Below are 21,746 nucleotides of genomic sequence, written 5' to 3'. Positions count from 1 at the left end.
GGTTTTCTTGGAAATTTGAGTTGCCCTGGATGCGAACACGACATTGATTGGGAAAAAAAAAGGGGGGAAATTCCTTCGGGTGAGTACATGTTCAATCAATCTGATATATTCAGACTTTCGACTGGATGTGATTTCAAAGGCAGATTTCACGATTCAAAGTAACAAATTCTCCAATGAGATTAACGTACGCTGTCGTTATGAATTCACACCTATTTTGGTGGGACGCACTGTTTGCCTACATTATTGACGGTTATGTCTATGTGAACGGAATTTCAAATATTTGAAAAAAGGCAAAGTTAACGTTAACTGAACAATCACGACTCAAGCCCTCATTTCTTTTGGAGCCATCCTCTAAAACTGACATTTCTTTCTTTTGATCTGATAAGTCGTTCTCTACATCCTATCACACAGAGAGGATCATCGGCATCGTAGTACTGATTTCTTCTTCAAGGTTTTTCCAACCCCACCTTTAGTATCATCTTTCCTTTCTCTTTTAGTTGTAACTTCCTCTTCTCTTATGGGTTTGAGAATAAAATGTTGGAAATTATTGGTAGATAGAGTTTTGAATCTTTGGTTTTTCATTAATTGGGACCTAACTATTAGGCTTAGTTTAGTGATGCATTTTCGCTTATTTGAAACCAAACAACATGAATATGAGTACGAGATTCACAATTTGGATTTTTTCTTTTTTTGATTTTCTTGGCAACCAAACAAGAAAGATGGAATCGGAATCACCCAGATTTCTTGAACCCATTTTTTTGTTATCCTCATGGGTTAATTTGATTTTTTGTTTCACATTTCTGTCTGGAGTTTCATGGCATTGTCTTCATATATCTTTATCTATCTGATTCAGATCTCTCCGAGAAGAAACAAATTCAAAAGGAAACCAAGAATCCAGGGACTTTGATCTTTAATCTCAATCTGTGAAGGGTGCACTTCTTTTCTTTTACAATCCAATGGGTTCCCATATTTTCTTTCAATGTTCTTTTATTGAATCATTCTCAATCTGCTTATGAATTTTCCAAAAATTTCACAGGTGGATCTAGAAACAGTTGCAGAAATGAATGATCTCATGACAAAATCGTTCTTAAGTTATGTGGAACTAAAGAAACAAGCAGAGATGGATCTTGAAGCAGAAGCAGAAGCAGACATAGAAATAGGCAAACTCAAGCCTAAAGATGAAGAGAACCTCTCTCAGTTCTTTGAAGAAGTGGCCGCTATCAAGACTGTCATGGAAGAGATTACTAATCTCGTCCTTGATCTTCACAACCTGAATGAAGAGACTAAATCAACTCACAGCGCTGAGGTCCTTCGTGGCCTAAGAGACCGCATGGACTCTAATGCACTCACTATTCTTCGCAAGGCCAAAGTTGTGAAGGCAAGACTAGAAGCTATAGACAAATCAAATGTAAGAAACCGCAGAATATCAGAAGCATATAGAGAAGGAAGTCCAGTTGATAGGACGAGAATGTCGGTCACGAATGGATTGAGAAGTAAGCTTAGGGACATGATGAATGATTTCCATTCACTGCGGGAGAGGATCTTATGGGATCATAGAGAAACTCTCAAGAGAAGGTACTATAATGCCACTGGAAGTGAAGCAAGCGAGGAAGTGGTGGAGAAAATGATGACAGGAAGCGTACAAATAGAAGCATTTGAAGGAAAAACAGGAGGGGATTTGGTGAACAGAGAGAGGAATGAAGCCTTGAGGGAGATTCAGAGAAGCTTGGATAAGCTTCGTCAAGTATTACTTGACATGGCTGTTTTGGTTGGGAGTCAAGGCGAGAAGATGGATGATATAGAGGAGAATGTGGCAATTGCAGGGAACTTCATCAGTGGTGGAACCAATAGTCTTGTCTATGCCAAGCAGATGAAGAAGGGGAAGAAATGGGTGTATTGGGTTTGGGCTGTGGGGCTCATCATATTGCTGGTGTGCTTCATTTCAATGCTCACTTCTTAAAAGGAATCTGAAAAGAAAATTTCATGTGTGATCGACCTTTCCTGAGGTCAAGGACTCTGCTGATGGCTTCCAAACCTGTTCAATACATTTTGGGAATGCACATTCAGATACATTTACGAAACTATTTGTTTTGTTTATTTATCTTTCATTTTTTTTTTATTTCTCTTCTTGTCTCTATTTTTAATTGGGGGATGTTCCTTTTTCCACCATGAAGCAAAGAAATAACCTGAAGTTGGGGATCTGGGGTGCTTGCAGATCCTGAAGCTGATTGAAATCAGTGCATTTGGCCATGTTTGTTGCCTAGAGCAGAATAAACATGATAACTGCTGATTTGGATATAATTAAAAGTGATTCCCGTTAATTAAACACAAAATTTTATTGGTATCAATTCACCCCCTATACCCTAGAAAAGTGGTAAAAGTAAATGTTATAACCAGCATTGTTCAACATTATTAAGAGGAGAGTATGATGGTGTATGCTGGAAACTTTGAAAAGGTAAAGCAGGGGTAAAATTCAGATACAGAATAAATAAAAGATGAATTAGTCCTAAGAGCTTGGAAGCCATATTTGGCTGCTCTTCAGTCAATGCTAAGATGCTGAATGGCGCTCCAAGATTGTTCTGGCTCTAGCTGGACCTTTCCAATCTGAGGTGGGCATGAAAATAAAATGTTTTAACTTCCAACATAAAAAATGAGAAAACAAAGATCTGAAGCTCCAGGAAGAGAATTTGCAAACTTTCAAATCAGCATGCCTCTTCTTTGCCAGGTGACAAATTCTTTTGTTAGGAAAGCAATTGAATAAAATTTCTTGGCCTATACTGTATCCATTATAGTCTACTGATTGGATTAGTTCAATTGATGCATCCATGAGCAATAAATTTAGTAGCAATTAGACAAATCTAGTTTCCATCGTGCATAAGCTAGTTAATTGGGAAGCACATGGATAGTTTAATACCTTAGCATTTTCAACACAGACAAAATCTCTATAGCATGCTTCCATCTGCAGATATGGGTTCCACAAAACTGTGTCTGACCAACTGCATGGGTAAGAATGATATGAGAGCCAAAAGAGTGAAATTCAGAAATCCTAGTTAATCAGATCAGAGCTTCAAATTAGGTTTCCATTTGACATACTTGGTATTCTTGACAGTTATGATATCACCCAAGCCGTTATCAAGGTGCAACGCATTAGGGGCATCAAGGTAAATGCAGTCCACAAATCCAGGAAAAGTTACTACGTCCCTGAAATGTTAACCAATTCAGAGCATGGATCAGTTTCTGCCACAGATTCAGAAAGAGATTGCTGCAACATCATAGTTATTTTATGCGTATGCGTGTTTAAGCAACACATGCAATTATCCATCCCTTTATATTTAAAGCTGGAGATTGGGATTTGGATAAGATAATTTTACAACATATAAAATCCCAGTGCATCATTCAATGAATTGTGAGATTCTTTAGTTTCAAATGGACATAACTAATGAAAGCCTCGAATTCCTTAATACAAACCTTTCCTCCTTACCCTCCAACGGATTAGTAGGATCTAGATCTTTGTTCAGTGTTTTGCAACCTTTCAGGCCTTTCACTGATGCTCCTGTGGCTGAAGCCTGCATTTTAAATTACCCTGATTTTCATAAGCATCTGTAACCCAATTGACTGAGGTATGATTAGAATTATACTGAATGCAGTGAAACTGCATGGAATTCCAAATTATCTGTCAAACCAAGAACCATTCAGTTACCATTTGTGAATGTCAACATATGTTCCTTTTCTTTTATGCATAGCATTCATTCTCCCAAAATCTCCCCATCAGAAAGCATCTTTTCCAATTATACCCTGATTTCTGAATTATTTAAATCGCTACATAATTTGAAATTCCAGAATAGTGGTCCAACTACAAGAAGTTTCATTAATACCACCAAGGATGGAAAATTAGAAAGCTCAATATAGTCAGATAAAGCATAGTATTTGGATCCTGAGCATGGAACTCTGGCACTTACACTGAAGTATGTGTGCAAGGCAGTACTAAATGAAAATGGCTTCTTGTCTGTATTTGTGATTACCAATTCTGTGGACAGGCTGTTTTTGTTCAGGATAACCTGCATATGCAAACAAGCCATAAGATATGATGCAAAAAATGCAATATTACACATGGAAATCTAGAATACTATCATAGGGCAAGGTGACACCAAAGCTACAAGTTATGTGGTCCTTTGTCATGTAACCTTAATGTGGGTATTATACACCAAGGGAATCTTCAAGAGTCAGCTAGCTGAACTCTTTTCCCATAGAGGTAATTAAACAACTATCTGACCTTATACAAAGCTCGAAAGCTGAAATCCCACATGGAACGACTGTAAGGACCATCCTTTAACTCTAGAGTTACAACAGGATTTCCTTCCACATTTTCAGAATCAACAGCAGACCAATTCATATTCCTTGCAAAACCATGCTGTAAACCACAAAAGCATCAGATACTAGAATCAAATACTGAAAGCAACAAAATGATAATAAGAAATAAAACTAAAAAACAAGACACATGCAAGTGTTAATAATTTTCACCAAGAATACTTGAATGACTTTTTCATAAGACTTGAAGGTCTACCATTAGCAGTACAGGTATACCATGCTGTCACAACTTGCAAAAGATAGGATTTCTCAATGGTGGGAACAAGCTTACTAGTCACTAGATTCAATACAAGCATACCACATTAACCATTATGCTTTTGGCCAAACCATCCATGTAGAAGATCCATGACATTCCATTATGACCCTCCAGGATATATACTAAAGGCACTCACTTAGGGTGAAGCGTTGATTGCAGCATCACCATAAGGCATAGCTGGTGGGTGACATTATTATGCAGCCACTCAAAATGATGTAGTTGACAGCTCATGAGCTACACAATTAACTCCTAACGGCTGGAAACAAGTGGATGAATGAAGGCTATTACTAGCGAAAGGAACAGTGATGGAGGACCCTACCTGCTGCATTGGGCCAGGTCCAAACTGTGGGAAACAATGTGGAATTCCTCCACTGTCAACAGAGATATAATCAGTATATGTTTTAAGATAACCAAAATATCAAAGTACACAACCAAAGAGAGCAAAATTGGATCCACGAGCACCGGAAGAAGCAAAACTCAAAATTTTTTTAGTTATCATAACTCCATCTAAGAGAGTTTACAACTCCAGCTTGAACAAGAGAACTTCCACTACCACAAGAACTAAAATAAATAAATACAAAACAAGGTGAAATTTTAAAAATTAAACCCATGAATCATCTATAGCTCAAACATCATTTCCAGAGATGCAAGTAATGAGTTGTCAGTGACAACAAAACCTGATAGGTTTCTGCCCATTAAATACAGCATCCGGGCGAACAAAGAGGAGGTCCTTGCCACTTGCAGCTTTCCAAGATGTGACGCAACCTCCAAATAAATATATCTCAGCCTCACTGCAAACAACAAGTTCAATCACAAGTGAGATCATATAACTATGACCCTCATAGCAATGCAGCAATGCTACATTCTCCAAATGTTCAGAGTAATGATACATTATCTTGATGAGCTTTCCATTTTTTTTTCTTTCTAATTACTGGTCTCTCAACCCATATGTTAAAAACGTCAATTTCCCAGTTCCTTATCATCAAAGATTCAGTAAGTAAAAATCATTAGAAAAAACACTGCACAAGAACAGTTTCTCAGGGCCCATTATACACAACTCCAATTGTTGATTAAAGATACAAAATTCAGAGAGCATAATTTCAGTTTCAAGAGATGGGATTCTCAATATCCAAATCGAAATACAACATCGCGAAAATACAATACCAATATTGGATTAAATGCCTCACAAATAAAAGCAAAGAAATGCAGTTCACAAATACGTACCTACCGTGGGTAGAAGTGAGAACGAGCTTCGGCAAGTTGCCCTCCCCTTTGACTTCTTTTACAGAACTAGCAAACGCCATTCCCGAGTATCTAAGATTCAATTGATTCCGTTTCAGCTATCAACACAGAAATTATTGAATACCCAGAAAAGTTTAAAACGATTCAACTGACCGGTTGACTCGCCCAAGGTTTGAAGAAGCTAGAAGGGTTGAGGTTGGCACCATAGAAAGCGTAGCCATCTTCGTCTGTGTGCCACAGCGGGTATAACTATCGCAGCTGCTTCAAATGTAAGCATATTATGTTTATATTATTCTCTTAAAAATATTCGGATATTCTTGGTATTTCTGTTATTTATTTATTTAAATATTATTATTTATCTTGCCAGAAGGGGCACAATGATTTGAAATTCAAGATAGATATTTGAGAAAATACCAAAAGAAAATTCTGAGAATATTGCATTTATTTATTTGTTGATAGAAATTAAGATAAATTTAATAAATTAAAAATAATTAAAATTTGTTAATTACATCCAGCCCTCCAGTATTAACATAATCCAATCGATCAAGAAAGAATTCCCCTCGAATGGGTTAAATAGAAGGTTAGAAAACGGATTGTTTTCTTAAAATTTTGCTTAAAATAATTTGTTTTTAGATTTTTTTTTATTTTTAATTTTGACTTATTATTTATTATTTATATTTTTTTTACTAAATGAAAAAAAAATAAAATATTTAATTTTTTTTAAATACTTAAAATAAGATTAGTATTTTTCTTTATTTTTTAACATTTGATACAAATTTTTGATTTTAAGTTCTATTTAAATTTAAGTGAAAAAAACAAAGACCACTTTAGCTCTAAGTTAGAATCAAGGGTGCACTTTTATGTAGATGGGTAATGTTGGTGTGTTAGATGGGTAATGTTGGTGTGTTAGACACTCCATTAAATTGCTCAATTCGAATATGATATAAATTATGATTAAATCAAAAGTATAAATTCAAATATGATTAAATTAAAAGTATCTAATTAGATAGACCAAAATTTTATATAACTTAATTAATAATCAAATCAAATTAAATTTTATTTAAATCATTATGATTAACCTTTCAGCCTAATGTAATTATAATTCAATTGATTTATTTATCAAAAATTAAATTTTGATTGTGTTAAATGTGAGGTAAATAAGTTATGGTATATGATTATGGTCGATGTGTGGGGTAAAATTTAATACTTATTACTTAATTCTTATTTTAAATATTAAGATTGTATGATAAAATAAATTTAAAATTTATTATAATTTATTAAATTAACATATTTATCAATAGGATAAAGGGGGTTAAGTAACAATTGAGGTCATGTTGTAGTAAAAGAAATTGTGGAAATAATTAATGTAAATAATGATAAAAAAGTAAAATGAAGATATGAATTTAAGAATAAATTAATTATTTTTATTTATTATTTAAAGTTAATTTTAACTTTAAGTTATATCATTATATGTTTGGTTCTTGAAAAATTTGAGGGAAAATGCAAAGGAAAAAAAATTGAGAAGAAAAGTGAAGGAAAATAAAAAATAGAGTTAAAGATGATAAATTATTTTTATTTGCTACTTCAAACTCATTTTATTTATTTTAACTCATCAATATAAAGATTAAATAATTTTAAAATGCATAAGTTTCTAATTAATTTTAATTATATTTAATTTTCTTTTAAATATTTTATAGGACTACCAACCATGAGAAAATCATTTTCCTTTAATAGTTTTTTCTTTCCTTTGTACTTTCCGAGAACTAAACATAATTTTAACAAATATATTTAATTAATTTAATGATTAAAATTAAGTTATTAAGTGGTTTTACCAAATACACTAAATCTAAGCAAAACGTGTCAGAGTGTTGGGTACTGGGGTTTAATTATGTTCACAAATCAATCATATGGGACTAATAACAATATCATGCAAAATTTTTATGGAAATAATTACACAAATACCACATGAGTGTATATTTGGAAAAAAAAAAAAAAAGATAATTATATGCATATATTTTGTAATATGAACAAGTGACAGTGCAAATGAGTTGGGATTAGGAGAAAGTTTATCAATTAAATTTGTAGCGTCCAATCCAAAGAATGAAAAGACATCTGTGGAGTAAGATATTCTCCATAATTTACACAATACTGTGACTGCAGATTATTACACTTTTGTCTCAAACAAATCTTATACATGTGCCTTTTTTCTCGATCGGATTTTATCCTCAAGAAATATGCTGCAACTTCTGCAGGAAGTATAAATAACTGGTGCATCCGACATGATCCAATGCACCCACAAACAGAAGCTAGACATGGAGAGTTAGCATGGTGGAAGATCCTTGGGAGGAGGCAGAACAGATTGGTCAGGCCCTTCTCCATCTTCTACTACAAATGCCATTTTCAATCCCCAACCAGTGTGAAGCTCCAAATGACAGTGCATGAACCAAACACCTACATATTGATAGGCATAACAACATTTAGAGGGAGAAAAGTGGAGATGAAGTAATGCAAATTTCATGCAAGAAATATATGTGTTACCTGGATTATCGGCTCGAAATCGAATAGCAGTCCACCCACCAGTGGGAACCCCAACTGTATTTCTCTCGGGAGGATCAATCAGATTATAGTTAGCTGGGTCTTTGGCAGGATCGAAGTTTCCAATACCGCTTCCAACAACAAAGAAGTTATAGCCGTGGAGATGAAACGGGTGCGACTCAACTGTTAGAAGATTGGTGTCCTGTAATACCAACTCAACTGTGGAGTTGAAGGCAAGCTTACTTAGTCTAGTGCCTTGAGAAGTCCCAAGATTGGCTGTTAGCGGTGCACTCGTGTAATTGAATGGAGTAGAAGGGCGGTCTGGGAAATCCGTTCTGAACACTCCTTTAATCTTGGAGTAGTGTGCTTGAAGAAGCCCGATATTCGGCATCACAAAAGAGATGTTGTTTAACGAACCAGTAAGTCGGGTTCCGTTGACGCATGTGAGGCAAGGATTCCTCCCCAACCCAATGGTGTAAAAGAGGTTCCTATCAACCTTCAGAGGAACATTAACTGGAAATTGTGGGGTGTTTAAGCTCCTGAGCTTCTTGTTGTAGCTCAATGCGAATGCAGTGTCATTGGATGCTGGCAATTGGGGAAGGCTTGGGAGAACAGTGTTCGGAACTCCTTTGTATTGGAGTATGCCTGTGGCCATTTGTTTGTCCACTGGAAGTGGGGCATCCATGAAAGGCCTAGCGGCCATGAAGTATCTGTTGGGCGCTTGGTTGGCTTGAACCAGAACGTTAGTGGTCTGGCCAGGCGCAATTAGTAAAGCTTGAGTGGTGAATGGCTTTGTGTAAACAGCATCGATCTCCACGACTGTCATATCATGACCGGCAATGGCAAAGAAAAGCTCATCGTTGAGAGCAGCATTGATGATTCTCAAGAGGTATGTCTTCCCAGATTCAACCTCCATTGCAAATGTATCTACAATAAGAAGTTGCAAAGATTAACCTTCCACATCATTCCACTTGGTTTTTCTTTTCAAATGATACCAGGGCTTTTACTTACGTTTCTCAGAGCATGGAAAAAGTGGCCCTGGCTTCCCATTGATTGTGTGGGCATCTGACATATTGGGTGGCAAGCCCCGGCTGTTCCCTTGCTTCACAAGCGCTTCGATGTCGTTGTTCCACCATTCTCCTACAAATTGTAGCATTCTCCTTTCAATTGCAATTAGACATCCAATTTTGTTTCCATTTTTTAATCAAGTAGTGAGGATGAAAACTCACCTAACAGAAGGTTAACCTCACTGTACGGCTGAGGAAAAGGAAATGGGGTTCCTGGTTTTGGCATGATCACAAGTGCGCCGTAGACTGTTGCCCTTAGCCAAAGAATATGTGCATGCCACCACAATGTTCCCCTTTGACCAGTTACATTGAAATCATAGGTGTAGGCACTCCCAGTTTGGATAGGACACTGTGTGATATAAGCGGGTCCATCAGCCCAACCATTACGAAATTGCTTAATTCCATGCCTACAAAAATGCATGAGAATATATAAGAAACCCATAAAAAATTAATCAGCCTTGTTCCCATCTTCCCAAGGTATTTGGATTTTGGTTGTACCAGTGAATTGACATGTTATATTGTGCATGATTGGTGACATTGATGATGACTCTATCTCCTTCCCTAGCATAAATAGTAGGCCCCGGGAACATCCCATTTACGGTCACTATGGGCTTTGCATGGCACAATCTACTCACATTTCTCACTTGAACCTGAAAAGCTCACAATCAAAAGGATGGTATCAGATCATGATCACCTGATCAGCCTGTGTAAAGTCGAAACAATGAGCTTACATCAAATTGGTATTTCTTGATGGCAGCGTCCGCGGCCGGAAGAATCATAAAGCCAAGAAAGCCAAACATAAGAAAGGCTAACCCAGGAAAGAAGCTGCACCGGCTCCCCATTGTTCCCAGTCAAAAGCTTGTGGATGCAGTGAATTTTTGTGGATGGTGGTGAAGATGTGAGGCATTTATTTATATGGGATGTGAAAAGAGAAGGGTGGGCTATCAGTTTGTTAAAGGAGAAGGCCTGTAACTGATTAGGTAGAGAGATTGTAAATGGGTTCTACGCCAATTGAGCTTGTAAGCAAAATACTGATAGAGACTTCCCATAGGGCATTGACTGACGTAGAGGCTGAGAAAACTCTTTCTCAAACTATGGGCATTGTTTTTTTTTTTTTTTTACCAAAAAAAAAAAAGAAAAAAAAAAAGAAAAATTAAGGCTTCGGGCATGAGAGGCACGTAAGGCCAAACCTAACCCCCAGCTGCGCTACTGAGCTTTACCTTTAAGGAAAAGGAATGGGCTTTTTCTTCTGCCAAGGTTGCCTTTTTTGCATCCAAGAAAGGTGATATCCAGTGAACTACTGCCTTGTAGATGTTATTGGACAGATGTCAGTTAAAAATGAATCCTGGGCAGTATCAGAATTTGTGAGTTACCCATTGGTTGGCATAGTTGTATTAAAAAAAGTGGGTAAAAAGAAAAAGAAAAAGAAAAAGAAAAGTGGTCCTGAACACGACTTACTTGTAAGCATTGGAGCCATTTCTTTGTGCTTAATTTCATTGTTGTTTTGCTTGTGTGTTAAGCGGACTTACATGTCTACTATTCAATGGTAAGTGGCTCATGTGTGGGGGTGGGGGGGGGGAGGTATGCTTGGAATACAACCTTTTAATTAGACACAAAAGAAAGTCTTTTTTTTTTTTCCTAGTATCCATTATTTATTTATTTATTTTTTTGCATGATGATCATTTACTTATTAATTGCTTTGAATTATTTCTGAAATAATAATAAGATCATGAAACAATAGTAATTTGGATTTAAAATAATTTGTCAACTCAGAAAGACGAAATACTCCTTAAAGTAAGAAATATTATATTAAAATAATTAAACATTTTTAAAGTAATAAAATTATTTTTGATAAATAAACAATTAAATTAAATTAAAGAAAAGAGTTGCAAAAAGCAACCCCAAATATATAAGATAATAAACCTCATTTGCCACCAAGAGTCAGACTACAAAAGTACAGAAAAAACTTTAACAAACTCGATTAGCATCCAACCATTCAAAACATATAACTAAAGTCAATGGTGCTTATCAACAAATAACTTAGCCTTAGACCACATAAAACAAACAAACTCCCTTTTCAGTCTTTGAATAAAAAAAACCTCGTTACATAAGGCAATATTATTCTTGGTCTTCCACACTATCCAAAACAAATATAAAAAGATTGTTTGTCGAACTTCCTTTACTTCTTACCCACAAAAAAATCATACCAACTCAACAAAGTATCTTTAATTGGCAAAAAAAACACTAAAAACATCCCAAAAAGTACAAAAATTAACTCTTATAAAAACCCCTATCATCTCACAATTGAGCAACAAATGATCAATAGATTCTTCATATCAAAGACACAAAAAACATTGATTTGTTAAAGATCAATCTCATCTCTACAGTTGATCCACGGTTGGAACTTTACCCCACATTGCCTCCTATGCAAAAAACTAATTTTTGGTTGGACCCATGAAATCCAAATTCCATCAATTGGAAAAAATCCAACTAAGTCTAGTTCTAAAACATGATAAAGGGACTTCATTGTAAACTTGCCACTTTTTGTCACTTACCATATCAAAGAATCTTCCACATCCTGACAAACTCGTTGCCCTTGCAAACAATGTCAAAAATCTCACCACATAATCCACCTCTCAATCATTAAAAGTTCTAAAAAAACAAGGATTCCAACCCTCGCCTTGCCTACCCCCCTCCGCTCTCTCTCCCCCTTTAGCGGAAGAATTCCAAACATCCACCACTCACGCATCCTTAGAGATCGATAAGGCAAAAAATGAAGAAAACAACACATACAAAAGGATATCCCCATATCACCTATCCTTCCAAAAAAGTACCATCCACCCATTACCCACCACAAACGAACACTTAGATCTCACAATATTTCAATCATTCCTTATTGCTTTTCACAACTCAACCCAATACCCCTCTCTTACCTCGAGTTACCCATCCCTTTCTTACTTCTCCATACTTACTACGAATAACCTGGTTCCAAAAGGCCCCTCTTTCAATAGCAAAATGTCAACTCCACTTGTAAAGAAGTGTCTTATTAAGAAGTGCAAGACTTTTAACTCCAAAGCCTCCTTTCCTCTTGTCACAACAAACAACCATCTATTTAACAAGATGAGGTTTACACTCCAAAGCCCTACCACCTTAAAGAAAGTTCCTCTAAATTTGTTATAACCTCAACCGAACAACTCATGACATACAACATAAAGACATAAAATAAATAGGCAAACTAAATAAGGTACTCCAAAGCAAAGTTACCTTCCCTCATTTGAAAATATATTATCACTTCCACCTAGACAATCTTTTACAGAATTGCTCTTCTACTCCATCCCAAATCCTTGTAGAGTTAAATGGAACATCCAAAAGAAGTCCCAAATAAGAAGGAACCCCTACACCCAAGCTCAATCACTAAATCATCAACATTCTCTACCCATCTGACCAAAATTAACTCATTTTTTTTTTCCAAAATAATCTTTAACCTTGAAACGACCTTAAACCACATAAGCAATGAATATAAATAAGTTATGTGATCCTAAGAGACCTCATAGAAAACCAGTGTCATCAACGAATAATAAATGAGAAACATGGACTTCTCCAAATCTACTTGCCACAAATAATAATATTAACATAGTACTATTATAAAAAGAGAAATCAAATGAATTGCAAGCTGTGTGAGCTGAGGGAAAGATCTCCAGCCGTACCCCCAACCTCCAAAGCGTGTTAAAAAATGGGAAAGGCTTTTGGGTCAACCTGCTTCCTCATTTGGTGGCCCAGACCCGATTCTAGCAATGTTCAAGATCCTCTGGACCAACCTCAACGTATGGCCCATAAAAAATTCAGCCATAAGTTGGACAGGTTTTGAACCTTTGGGCTATAAATCGTAGTCCTATTGGTGCGTAATTAATTAAACCCAACAAAATAGTGGGACCAAGTTTCAGGCCCCAACTCAATGGGCCGAATCTGACCCGGTTCTAGTACATCCATTGAAGCTTGATTTTTTGGGCACTTCCACTAGGCAACTCTGAAAGCCAGGCCCAGCCCGTGTCACTCCTACAATCCTGGGAAGGCACAGCGTGGGTGAGTGCAGGGCATCGTTTCCAAGATGGGCGTGAGGTTGAGAATAGGACATGTATTTATCAGCTTCAGTCTTCTGCGGAACTAGCACCCTCTGAGCGTGTCAGAGCACGATGGTCTTCTTGTGTTCTCTTTTTGACCACCGTCTCTCCTTTTCTTTCAAACTATCATGCAAGGAAAAAAAAAAGGAAAAAAAAGATAAAAAATTGGTATGATTTTTAAAAATACCTGCATAGGATGATTGTTCAAAATCCAAACTGCATTTTGAGATTAATTGGAAGGAAACGGAGTTTGAAAAGTGATGTGGGGGGAGGTGGGTGAACAATGTAGAGAAGGCAGCTGGCAAAGAATGGAAGAGAGCAACCTTATCTGCGTCGAAAATTGGAACCCGACTCTTACACACAGAATGAGGAGTGAGGAGGCCCTTGTATGTATGTAGGTATGTAGGGTCGCCATCTTCAACATAATCCACTCCAGCTAATCAAACTGTCATTTAAATAAACAGGGTGACATAATGTGAAAAGATGGACATGGGTTCCACTTCCAGGCAACTCAAAAGAACCAAACCCATCATCAACTCATTTCATAGCCCACTTTACTTGCAACACATGTTACTCTTGCCTCTTAATTGATCTTCTTTGTTTTTAAATAATTCAAGCTCATGCCAACTCATCTCCTTTTCTCATCATCATTGACTTCCCCCTCGTTACCATTTTTACTTTGATACCGGACTTATTTGCCCGAACTTTTAGTGAAATGTTTTATCATATTAAGAAACATTTCCAGAAGCTTAGCTGACTCAAAACCCCTTATCAGCTTCAATAATGGAGACATAGACAAGATTTTGAATGCTCCCATGAAAATATCTTCTCTTCTCATCTGTTCTCTCCTTTTGTCACTATTGGATATATATACTTCACCCATGCTCCTTGGGAGGGAGGCTGACAAAAACCGGAAAGGAAAAAGGATAAGGGCATGAGTCATCCACCAAAATAATAAAATTGTGAGAGATGGGATTGGGATTGAGAAGAGGGGGAGGTTCCATTTATAGGAAGAGAAAAGGGGGTGGGGAGGCAGGTGCAGCTGTGACCTCTGCTCTCTCCCAAGCCCCTCCTCCACTTAATGTGCTTTTCCCCCTGCTCACATGCCTTCTCCTTTGACCCTACATTTGTCTCTGTCTGTTCCCCGCCTTTCCTTCCATGGTTCCACCCCTCCCACCTTCCTTGCCCCCAATATCTCTCTCCTCATCCACTGGGCTTTAAACCTTTGATGGGTGTCAAAAATCAAAATAATGTAACAAAATATCATACTTAGAAAGGAGAAATGTCATTTTTTGTAAGTGGAGTTCAAGGTTGGTATAATCAGACCAAATCCCGAAATGGCAAAAGGGCAGGAAAAAAAAAATCACATTTCTGATTTATGAAATCTTCCTTTCATTTTAAAATTGGGCTAATTTTGTTAAGGTGTAACGCTGTGACTCAATTTGATGGCACGGAGGTGTTAATTAAGAAATCCGTGGCACAGTTGTTGCCACGTGTGTGCATGGAATGGTTCTGGGGGTACGAGCAGCCAGACCCCAGCCTCTCTCCGAGTAAAATTGTATTTAATTATTTATCGTCTGTAAGGGATTTAAAATAAAAAGAGGGCTCCAAGTTGCTTAAAAAAGGCCAGAGTTGGGGCTCCGATTGAACATGTGATCGTGGCGGTGGCGGCGGTTGCGTTCGCGGTGGTCGCATATATGGGACGGCGATCTAGGGTTTTGAGATGACGAAGTTGGAGGACATGGTCAGAATTATGGACTTTCGCTGTATATCTCCGATTTGATCCTTTCATCTCCGATCTGAGAATCTAGCGTTCTATGGTGATATCGGGTGCTTCTGTTATGATCCGCTCTTGAATGAGATTCTACATTCGAGCTGCTTTACCTTATTGATCGGTTTTCTCTGCGAAAATTGTAAAGGTTTGGTTCTATGTTGATCCGTTTCTTTTTTCTCTTTTTGTTTCTTGTTCTTTCTGCAATGCTGTTAAGATGATTTTTTTTGTTTCTTTATTTTTTAGTGGATTATGATTTTCTTGATTCAGATAGGATATTGAACCCTCTGGTTGCTGATGAAAGAAAGAAAATGAAAATGCATCTCAAGTAGATTGGTTTTATAAGGCTTAGTTGAGTGGAAATTTCCCTCTCCTTGGATCCAAATCGCAAAAAAATGAGGGACTCAAAACGTCTTCACTCATTTGTTTTTCGTGCATTTTATAAGGAACCGCACGGAGCATAATGGTACCCCATAAAAGTTAAAACTTTCAATTATGGATTCTTTGTGAGGATTACAGTGGCTTATATTTCAGGTTTTTTATGGCTACAATGTTTGGTGATTCTGTTGGATTTTCAGAAATCATGATCAGATTCCCATTTTATTCCTGGCATTGCGTGTGTTTTTCATAAATTTGTCTTAATCATTACAGCTTGGGAAATTGTGGAAACTGATAAAAGAAGATAATAAGAACTGAGAAGGCATTGATTCTCTGCTAGCGAGTTGTAGGAAATTTTCATCTGGATCAGTGTTACCCTTTTGATGCTAGGACATCAGACCCATTGATTCTTTAAGTTCTTTGTGTGGTGGATGTAACCAAGTATTCAAAACTGAATGTGCTTAAAATTATTTAAGAAGAGGGTCATGTGTTCTGTTTTGTATGATGGATCTATAAATGATATCACACGTTGAAAAGTTTTGCAACCTAAAGATTCTCATTTGTATCAGTTTGTAGCTGAGCGGTTGAAGAAAAGGATTGTTATGTTATGTAGAGATGTCCTTCAAAAGCATTGTTCGTGAGCTAAAGGAAATGAAAGATGGAATTGGGAACATTTCTAGGCGTGGGGTAGAAGGGAAGCATTGGCGCAGACGAACAAGGTCATATATTGCCCCTGATCAAGGCCCCCTCTCTGGAGCCCTCCAACAGGGTCAGTGGGCGAATTTACCACCTGAATTGCTTTTGGATATAATCCAGAGGGTAGAAGAGAGTGAGACGTCATGGCCTGCTAGGAATGTTGTTGTATTTTGTGCTTCAGTTTGTAGGTCATGGAGGGAGATTACAAAGGAGATTGTCAAAACTCCAGAGGAATGTGGAAGGCTCACATTCCCCATTTCATTGAAGCAGGTAATCCTTTTTTTGTTAATCTTTTTTGTCTTTTTGTTTCTTTGGTTTCTAGTTTCCTTGTATACTAATTATTGCCTTTTATGAATGTCTTATTCTTCTCTTTATAATTCTAAATAGCCGGGGCCACGTGATTCTCCAATACAGTGCTTTATTAGAAGGGATAGAGCCACCTCTACATATCTTTTGTACTTTGGCCTGACACCTTGTAAGCCATGTTACCCTCTCAGTCTATCTTAATTTACTTGATTTTTCAGTCTTCACTTGAAATGCCTGTATGAAGATCCTGGATGAAGTTATGTTCCCTAAAAGAATCTTGCTTGCAAGCATTCTTATTTTATTTTTAATATTTGAACCTTTGATACTTCAATTTAATGGAAAATTGTGTCAACTATACAAATTTTTTTTTGTCTTTATATGTTGATTGTGGTAAAAACCATTTCATTTCATTTGCTGCCTGTTTGCACTTGGTACTCTGGGCTCTAAATGTATCATCATTTTGGGCGTATGATTTTAATACATTTAGATACAAATATTGAGATAAGAGAATTTGTGACAACTCCAGGATAATGCATATGGAGTTATGGAAATGTGTAAAAGAATACTTTTGATGAACTAATAAGGATCTAACTAAATGATTTTATTGAATTGACAGCTGAGGGCCAGAGTGATAAACTGTTGCTTGCAGCCAGAAGGATCCGAAGGCCAACTAGCACAGATTTTGTGATATCTCTGGTTGCAGATGATTTTTCTCGAGCCAGCAATACATATGTTGGAAAACTGAGGTATGTGGTCACTGCTTATGCTAATGATCTTTGTGCAATCTTCATCTTATGATTCCAATGATTTATGAACAATTTCTATCAGATCCAATTTTCTGGGCACGAAGTTCACAATATACGACAGCCAACCTCCATATGATACAGCAGTTCAACCTAATAGTCGGTCAAGTCGACGGTTCCACTCTAAGCAGGTATCTCCAAGAGTACCTGCATGTAACTACAGTGTGGCCACCATTTCCTATGAACTCAATGTCCTTCGCACCAGAGGACCTAGGAGAATGCAATGCACCATGCATTCCATTCCTATTTCTTCAATTCAGGAGGGAGGCACTGCCCCAACACCAACATCATTCCCACAACCCTTTGATGAGCAATTTTCTCCTTCACCATGTTTGAGAAAAAAGGATCCAGTCACAGACATATGCTCCACAAGCCTGTCAGAGCCATTAGTACCTGTCCAGGGATCAGGAGATCCGCTGATTCTTAAAAACAAAGCACCTAGATGGCATGAACATCTCCAGTGCTGGTGCCTAAATTTTAGAGGGCGTGTTACAGTGGCATCTGTCAAAAATTTCCAGCTTGTGGCATCAGTTGAGCCATCCCACAACGTTTCTGCTGTAGAGCAAGACAAGGTAATATTGCAGTTTGGGAAGATTGGCAAAGATATCTTCACTATGGATTATCGCTATCCACTTTCTGCCTTTCAAGCCTTTGCAATCTGCTTGAGCAGCTTTGACACTAAACCAGCCTGTGAATAACTTCTGCACTGGTTGGAGATTGTGATCATGTATGCTAAATTGCCTTCATAGTCTCATAACTACACATCATGGAAGCTGATCATGCATGGGGGGCCTATCATAACTGAGAGACTTAGCGTGCGCTCAGTGGTGTATCTGATACCAGAGTGGAATCAATACGTGTTGTTGTAAGTTGCAAATATATTTAATGTGGGTAGAATTTTTTCTGCCGAACTTCTTGCATGCTGTTCCATCTTATATTTCAATCAAGGAAAAAAAAAGTGATTTATATCCATCTGGTTGCACTATCTTACCTTTTCTCGACCATTGTTAATTGGCTTGGATTCTTGGCAAAAAGGTTACATGTTTTGGGGTTAAGTTTCCTTAAGAACTGTGATATTAAATTATTTGATGCTTGATACTACTTTAGGCAACATGAACCTTGCTTTTCAAAGACAATTAAGATTCTTACGTCTTTGGCTGGTTTAGCATATATGTATGGTCTTGCCTGTGCTGGATGTATAGTTGGAAAGAACTGAATTTCCCACACAAAATATTCGCTGCAAATCAGCATCCAATTAGTTGGGCCCGTTAGTGTCAGATCGTGGCCCCATCGAATGACTGATCTAATTATTGTTCAAATGGATCCTATAATCAGTTTTGGTTTACATCACATTCCCACTATGGCCTCCGTAAAATAGGCCATGCCTCACTGTCAAATGCCCGATTGGAACAAGAATATAAACTCACCAGAAAAAGCATAGCAATTGGCAGTATAAGCTTTAGAGCTTACTTGTCAAGGCAACCCAAACTAAGAAAACGCACAATAACCAAACTGATTTTACAAATTTATGTTCTATTTTCAGACGAACAAATGTTACATAGGAACCAAGAAACAGGGAACTATAAATACATGCTTCTTCAATCTATCGTATATCAATGATTTGAAATCCCCAGCAGAATGTTAATATAGTCCATGCTAACAGGGAACTACAACATGTTATTTCACGAATTTGCTTTAGAGTCTAACACAATTCTGGTACTCTCTTCCTTCTCCCCTGTACTTTTGAGTACATGCTCCTGTTCTTCTCATCTCACAGAAGAGTAAGTAATGAACTCCCTTGAAGTGAATTGGAAGGGCTGGCGTGGGATGGGGTTCCTGCAACATAGCATACATCAAGATGGGTTAGTTTAAGAATCCCATATCTGTGACTGGTGAACAAGAATAAGGATTCTGACATACGGTGGAGGCCCATAAACTTTGATCTGGCGCACATGAGTATCTCTCCCATTAAGGTGATTTGACAATATAGCAATTTGCAACATAAAAGTGTTCACAAAAGTTTCCCTGCCAAATATTGAGGAAGAAATAAATCAAAATTGTACTCAGAAGGAATATTAACACATGCCGACTTGTAAAAAGTCAAAAACTAGACAATCATTTCCTCCAGCTGAAATTTCAAAAAAAGAAAAAAAAAATCTTTAACATTTCAGAAACTGTAGATTCAAGTAATCTCATTTTTCAAGCACATGTGATGAACTCTCCCTTGCCCATTTCATAAAATAGAATGAGCACCATGTTCAAACGACTACCCTGTGGCTTAGTTCTTCATCATGTCTTTATTTTGTCCGGCATTTCCACCAGAATAACAAATGCCATCTAGGTATAGGAACTAAACATTTTCATTTTTTTCTACTTCGTTGCTTTCTTATGTGAATTAAGAAAGGGAAATCACTGACTCACAATCAGCAGGTGGGCAGAAAAGTGAGTGGTTTCCAAGTATATGAATGATATTATCATAAAATGTCTTAGTCTAAGCCCTGGTAACTTTGTATCCCTATATCTATATGCTTCCTGTGTAATGAATTTGAGCATTGAAGCAATCAAAGAAGAAAACAATAATATCAGATATGGTTCCAACCACTAGTTTAAAATTTGTGAGTTGCTAAGAAAACAATGGTGGACTTACCGAGGATCATTTCCAGATAGGGATATGTAAACCCAACCAGTTGGCTTGACAAGTTCCACAGTCTTTATCTCCTGAAAGCAGTTGAAGGGAAAAACCAAATTGAGTTTTCCTCCATATTACTCATCAGAAGATGAATTATGCTGATTTACCATCAATATTTGGTAACTGGAAAACCCAAGAAAAGCAACTTAAATTCCACATCAATTTTCATTTTCTTTTCTTCCTGTTTCCCAACAACCGAACATAGCATTTAGTCCTAAGCACGATTCTACTACCAATGTAAGTCCTAAGAAGCTTCAAAATCACAAGAACGAGCCAAAAATGCTGTAGTCACCTTCAAGTTGTGGAAGCCATCTCCGGCTCGAATAGAGATCTTACTCGGCGTGTAGCTCTCGTCCAGCTTGAAATCCACATAAATTACAACCAGCTTTAAGAGAAATCTATTCACCATTCAGTCACCAAAACCAAACGATAAGGGGGAAAGAAAAAAATCAGAAACCCAAAATTGCATACACACTTGCAACTTCACTTTCTTGAGGAATTGAATGTTTACAAGATGAGGCTGAGCACCGTCGGATCTGAAACCAAATCAAGCAGGGAAGTTAGGGTTTAAAGAGAGAAAGAGAGGTTTTAGAGAGAGGGGAAGGAAGAGTACTGCCAATAGGTATCGAGGTTGTCGTCGCGAAGAAGAAGGACGCCATTGCCAGCCTTGCAAGAACTAACGCTCCAAGCAGCCTTCTTGGCCATCTCACGGAGGTCTTCGTCGACAACCAGGTGCTGATTTCCTCCGATCATCTTGCCCTCTTCCTCTCCCTCCGATGACTCCGTTGCCATTCCAATTTCTTCCGGTAATCCTCCCTCCTTTTCTCACGGTTTAAAACCCTAACCTCGTCCGCCAATTTGAATTGTGGTACTATTGGACGACCCAACTAAGCCCACACCTGGTCCTGGCCCAGAACGCTCGGCTCTGGTCCACCATCATATATATATATATATATATATATATATATATATACACACGATGTATGTATAAAATATCTGGTTCTCTTCTTCGGATAGTTTTTTTTTAAGCAAGTGAAAACTTAGTCATGTTTGGTAATTTAATAACTTAAAATGAATTAAGTTATTAAGTAAATTAAGTATGTTTAGTAAAATAATTTAATTATATAATTTAAAGTTACAACAATTTTAAATAATAACTAAAAACAACTATAAGTTCATATCTTTATTTTATAATTTTTTTACCTTTATTTATTATAATTATTTTAACGATCTTCTTTACTATTTCAAGACTTTCATTGTTACTTAACTTTTTCTACCATAATTATAATTTATACAGATAAATATATTAATTTGATGATTTAGAATAAGTTTTTTAAGTTAAGTTTATCAAACAATGCTAATACTTAAAATAAAAATTAAGTAATAAATTTTATGTTAACAACTTAAACATAATTTAATTTAAAGTCAACTTAAGTTATATTAAGTTTTATTAAATAAGCGATGTTTTTTTTTTCTTTACTTAATTCTAAATAGTACTTAATAGTATTAAGTAT

The 21,746-nt window shown here is 36.9% G+C and overlaps 5 protein-coding genes across 8 annotated transcripts; 2 read left to right on the top strand and 3 right to left on the bottom strand.

The window, feature by feature from the left end:
- Nucleotide 1: 1 nt before the first annotated feature.
- Nucleotides 2–2,119, top strand: LOC132252520 (uncharacterized LOC116803646). Of its 3 annotated transcripts, none has more exons than XM_059736421.1 (3): nt 2–79; nt 854–930; nt 1,037–2,119. In XM_059736421.1, the coding sequence occupies exon 3, from the start codon at nt 1,061–1,063 to the stop codon at nt 1,958–1,960; it is 900 nt and encodes a 299-aa protein (XP_059592404.1). In that variant the 5' UTR covers nt 2–79; nt 854–930; nt 1,037–1,060; the 3' UTR covers nt 1,961–2,119. The 3 variants fall into 3 exon arrangements, with proteins under 3 accessions (XP_059592404.1, XP_059592402.1, XP_059592403.1); XM_059736419.1 differs by having other exon boundaries at nt 2–451; XM_059736420.1 differs by having other exon boundaries at nt 8–930.
- A 198-nt stretch (nt 2,120–2,317) lies between these two features.
- On the bottom strand, nt 2,318–6,139 carry LOC100266694 (putative glucose-6-phosphate 1-epimerase). The gene is made up of 10 exons (XM_002265558.4): nt 6,020–6,139; nt 5,849–5,938; nt 5,302–5,415; nt 4,944–4,995; nt 4,274–4,411; nt 3,960–4,058; nt 3,469–3,566; nt 3,094–3,201; nt 2,915–2,996; nt 2,318–2,604 (listed from the first exon to the last, which is right to left on the bottom strand). The coding sequence occupies exons 1-10, from the start codon at nt 6,085–6,087 to the stop codon at nt 2,539–2,541; spliced, it is 915 nt and encodes a 304-aa protein (XP_002265594.1). The 5' UTR covers nt 6,088–6,139; the 3' UTR covers nt 2,318–2,538.
- A 1,781-nt stretch (nt 6,140–7,920) lies between these two features.
- LOC100246084 (laccase-11) lies at nt 7,921–10,376 on the bottom strand. The gene is made up of 6 exons (XM_002266428.5): nt 10,200–10,376; nt 9,967–10,118; nt 9,631–9,875; nt 9,413–9,541; nt 8,405–9,328; nt 7,921–8,317 (listed from the first exon to the last, which is right to left on the bottom strand). Exons 1-6 carry the CDS (start codon nt 10,308–10,310, stop codon nt 8,187–8,189), a joined length of 1,692 nt encoding a protein of 563 aa, XP_002266464.1. The 5' UTR covers nt 10,311–10,376; the 3' UTR covers nt 7,921–8,186.
- A 4,639-nt stretch (nt 10,377–15,015) lies between these two features.
- Nucleotides 15,016–18,513, top strand: LOC100261485 (tubby-like F-box protein 5). The gene is made up of 5 exons (XM_002265768.5): nt 15,016–15,508; nt 16,308–16,704; nt 16,822–16,909; nt 17,357–17,486; nt 17,569–18,513. Exons 2-5 carry the CDS (start codon nt 16,354–16,356, stop codon nt 18,239–18,241), a joined length of 1,242 nt encoding a protein of 413 aa, XP_002265804.1. The 5' UTR covers nt 15,016–15,508; nt 16,308–16,353; the 3' UTR covers nt 18,242–18,513.
- A 519-nt stretch (nt 18,514–19,032) lies between these two features.
- LOC100256398 (anaphase-promoting complex subunit 10) lies at nt 19,033–21,159 on the bottom strand. 2 transcript variants are annotated; one of them, XM_002266036.5, is made up of 6 exons: nt 20,846–21,159; nt 20,708–20,768; nt 20,525–20,617; nt 20,191–20,261; nt 19,464–19,568; nt 19,033–19,379 (listed from the first exon to the last, which is right to left on the bottom strand). In XM_002266036.5, exons 1-6 carry the CDS (start codon nt 21,022–21,024, stop codon nt 19,310–19,312), a joined length of 579 nt encoding a protein of 192 aa, XP_002266072.1. In that variant the 5' UTR covers nt 21,025–21,159; the 3' UTR covers nt 19,033–19,309. The 2 variants fall into 2 exon arrangements, with proteins under 2 accessions (XP_002266072.1, XP_010649135.1); XM_010650833.3 differs by having other exon boundaries at nt 20,525–20,590.
- Between the last annotated feature and the right edge of the window lie 587 nt (nt 21,160–21,746).

Source organism: Vitis vinifera, chromosome 4 (assembly GCF_030704535.1).
Source record: "Vitis vinifera cultivar Pinot Noir 40024 chromosome 4, ASM3070453v1".
Taxonomy (NCBI): domain Eukaryota; kingdom Viridiplantae; phylum Streptophyta; class Magnoliopsida; order Vitales; family Vitaceae; genus Vitis; species Vitis vinifera.
Note: the sequence above shows the minus strand (reverse complement) of the source record. Positions and strands in the feature narration are given on the sequence as shown.

Bases quoted from the DNA above. Each gene is read 5' to 3' on its own strand.
- LOC132252520 (XM_059736421.1), top strand. From the start codon at position 1,061: ATGAATGATCTCATGACAAAATCGTTCTTAAGTTATGTGGAACTAAAG.
- LOC100266694 (XM_002265558.4), bottom strand. From the start codon at position 6,087: ATGGCTACGCTTTCTATGGTGCCAACCTCAACCCTTCTAGCTTCTTCA. The intron at 4,059-4,273 runs GTCAGATAGTTG...TTGCATATGCAG, and splicing joins GCTTTCGAGCTTTGTATAAG to GTTATCCTGAACAAAAACAG. The intron at 2,997-3,093 runs GTATGTCAAATG...TTACCCATGCAG, and splicing joins ATAACTGTCAAGAATACCAA to TTGGTCAGACACAGTTTTGT.
- LOC100246084 (XM_002266428.5), bottom strand. From the start codon at position 10,310: ATGGGGAGCCGGTGCAGCTTCTTTCCTGGGTTAGCCTTTCTTATGTTT. The intron at 9,542-9,630 runs GTGAGTTTTCAT...TACAATTTGTAG, and splicing joins TGAGGTTAACCTTCTGTTAG to GAGAATGGTGGAACAACGAC. The intron at 9,329-9,412 runs GTAAGTAAAAGC...TTCTTATTGTAG, and splicing joins TTTTCCATGCTCTGAGAAAC to ATACATTTGCAATGGAGGTT.
- LOC100261485 (XM_002265768.5), top strand. From the start codon at position 16,354: ATGTCCTTCAAAAGCATTGTTCGTGAGCTAAAGGAAATGAAAGATGGA. The intron at 16,705-16,821 runs GTAATCCTTTTT...AATTCTAAATAG, and splicing joins TCCCCATTTCATTGAAGCAG to CCGGGGCCACGTGATTCTCC. The intron at 17,487-17,568 runs GTATGTGGTCAC...AATTTCTATCAG, and splicing joins ACATATGTTGGAAAACTGAG to ATCCAATTTTCTGGGCACGA.
- LOC100256398 (XM_002266036.5), bottom strand. From the start codon at position 21,024: ATGGCAACGGAGTCATCGGAGGGAGAGGAAGAGGGCAAGATGATCGGA. The intron at 20,618-20,707 runs GTGTGTATGCAA...TTTCTCTTAAAG, and splicing joins TCAAGAAAGTGAAGTTGCAA to CTGGTTGTAATTTATGTGGA. The intron at 19,380-19,463 runs GTATGTCAGAAT...GCTATGTTGCAG, and splicing joins AAAGTTTATGGGCCTCCACC to GAACCCCATCCCACGCCAGC.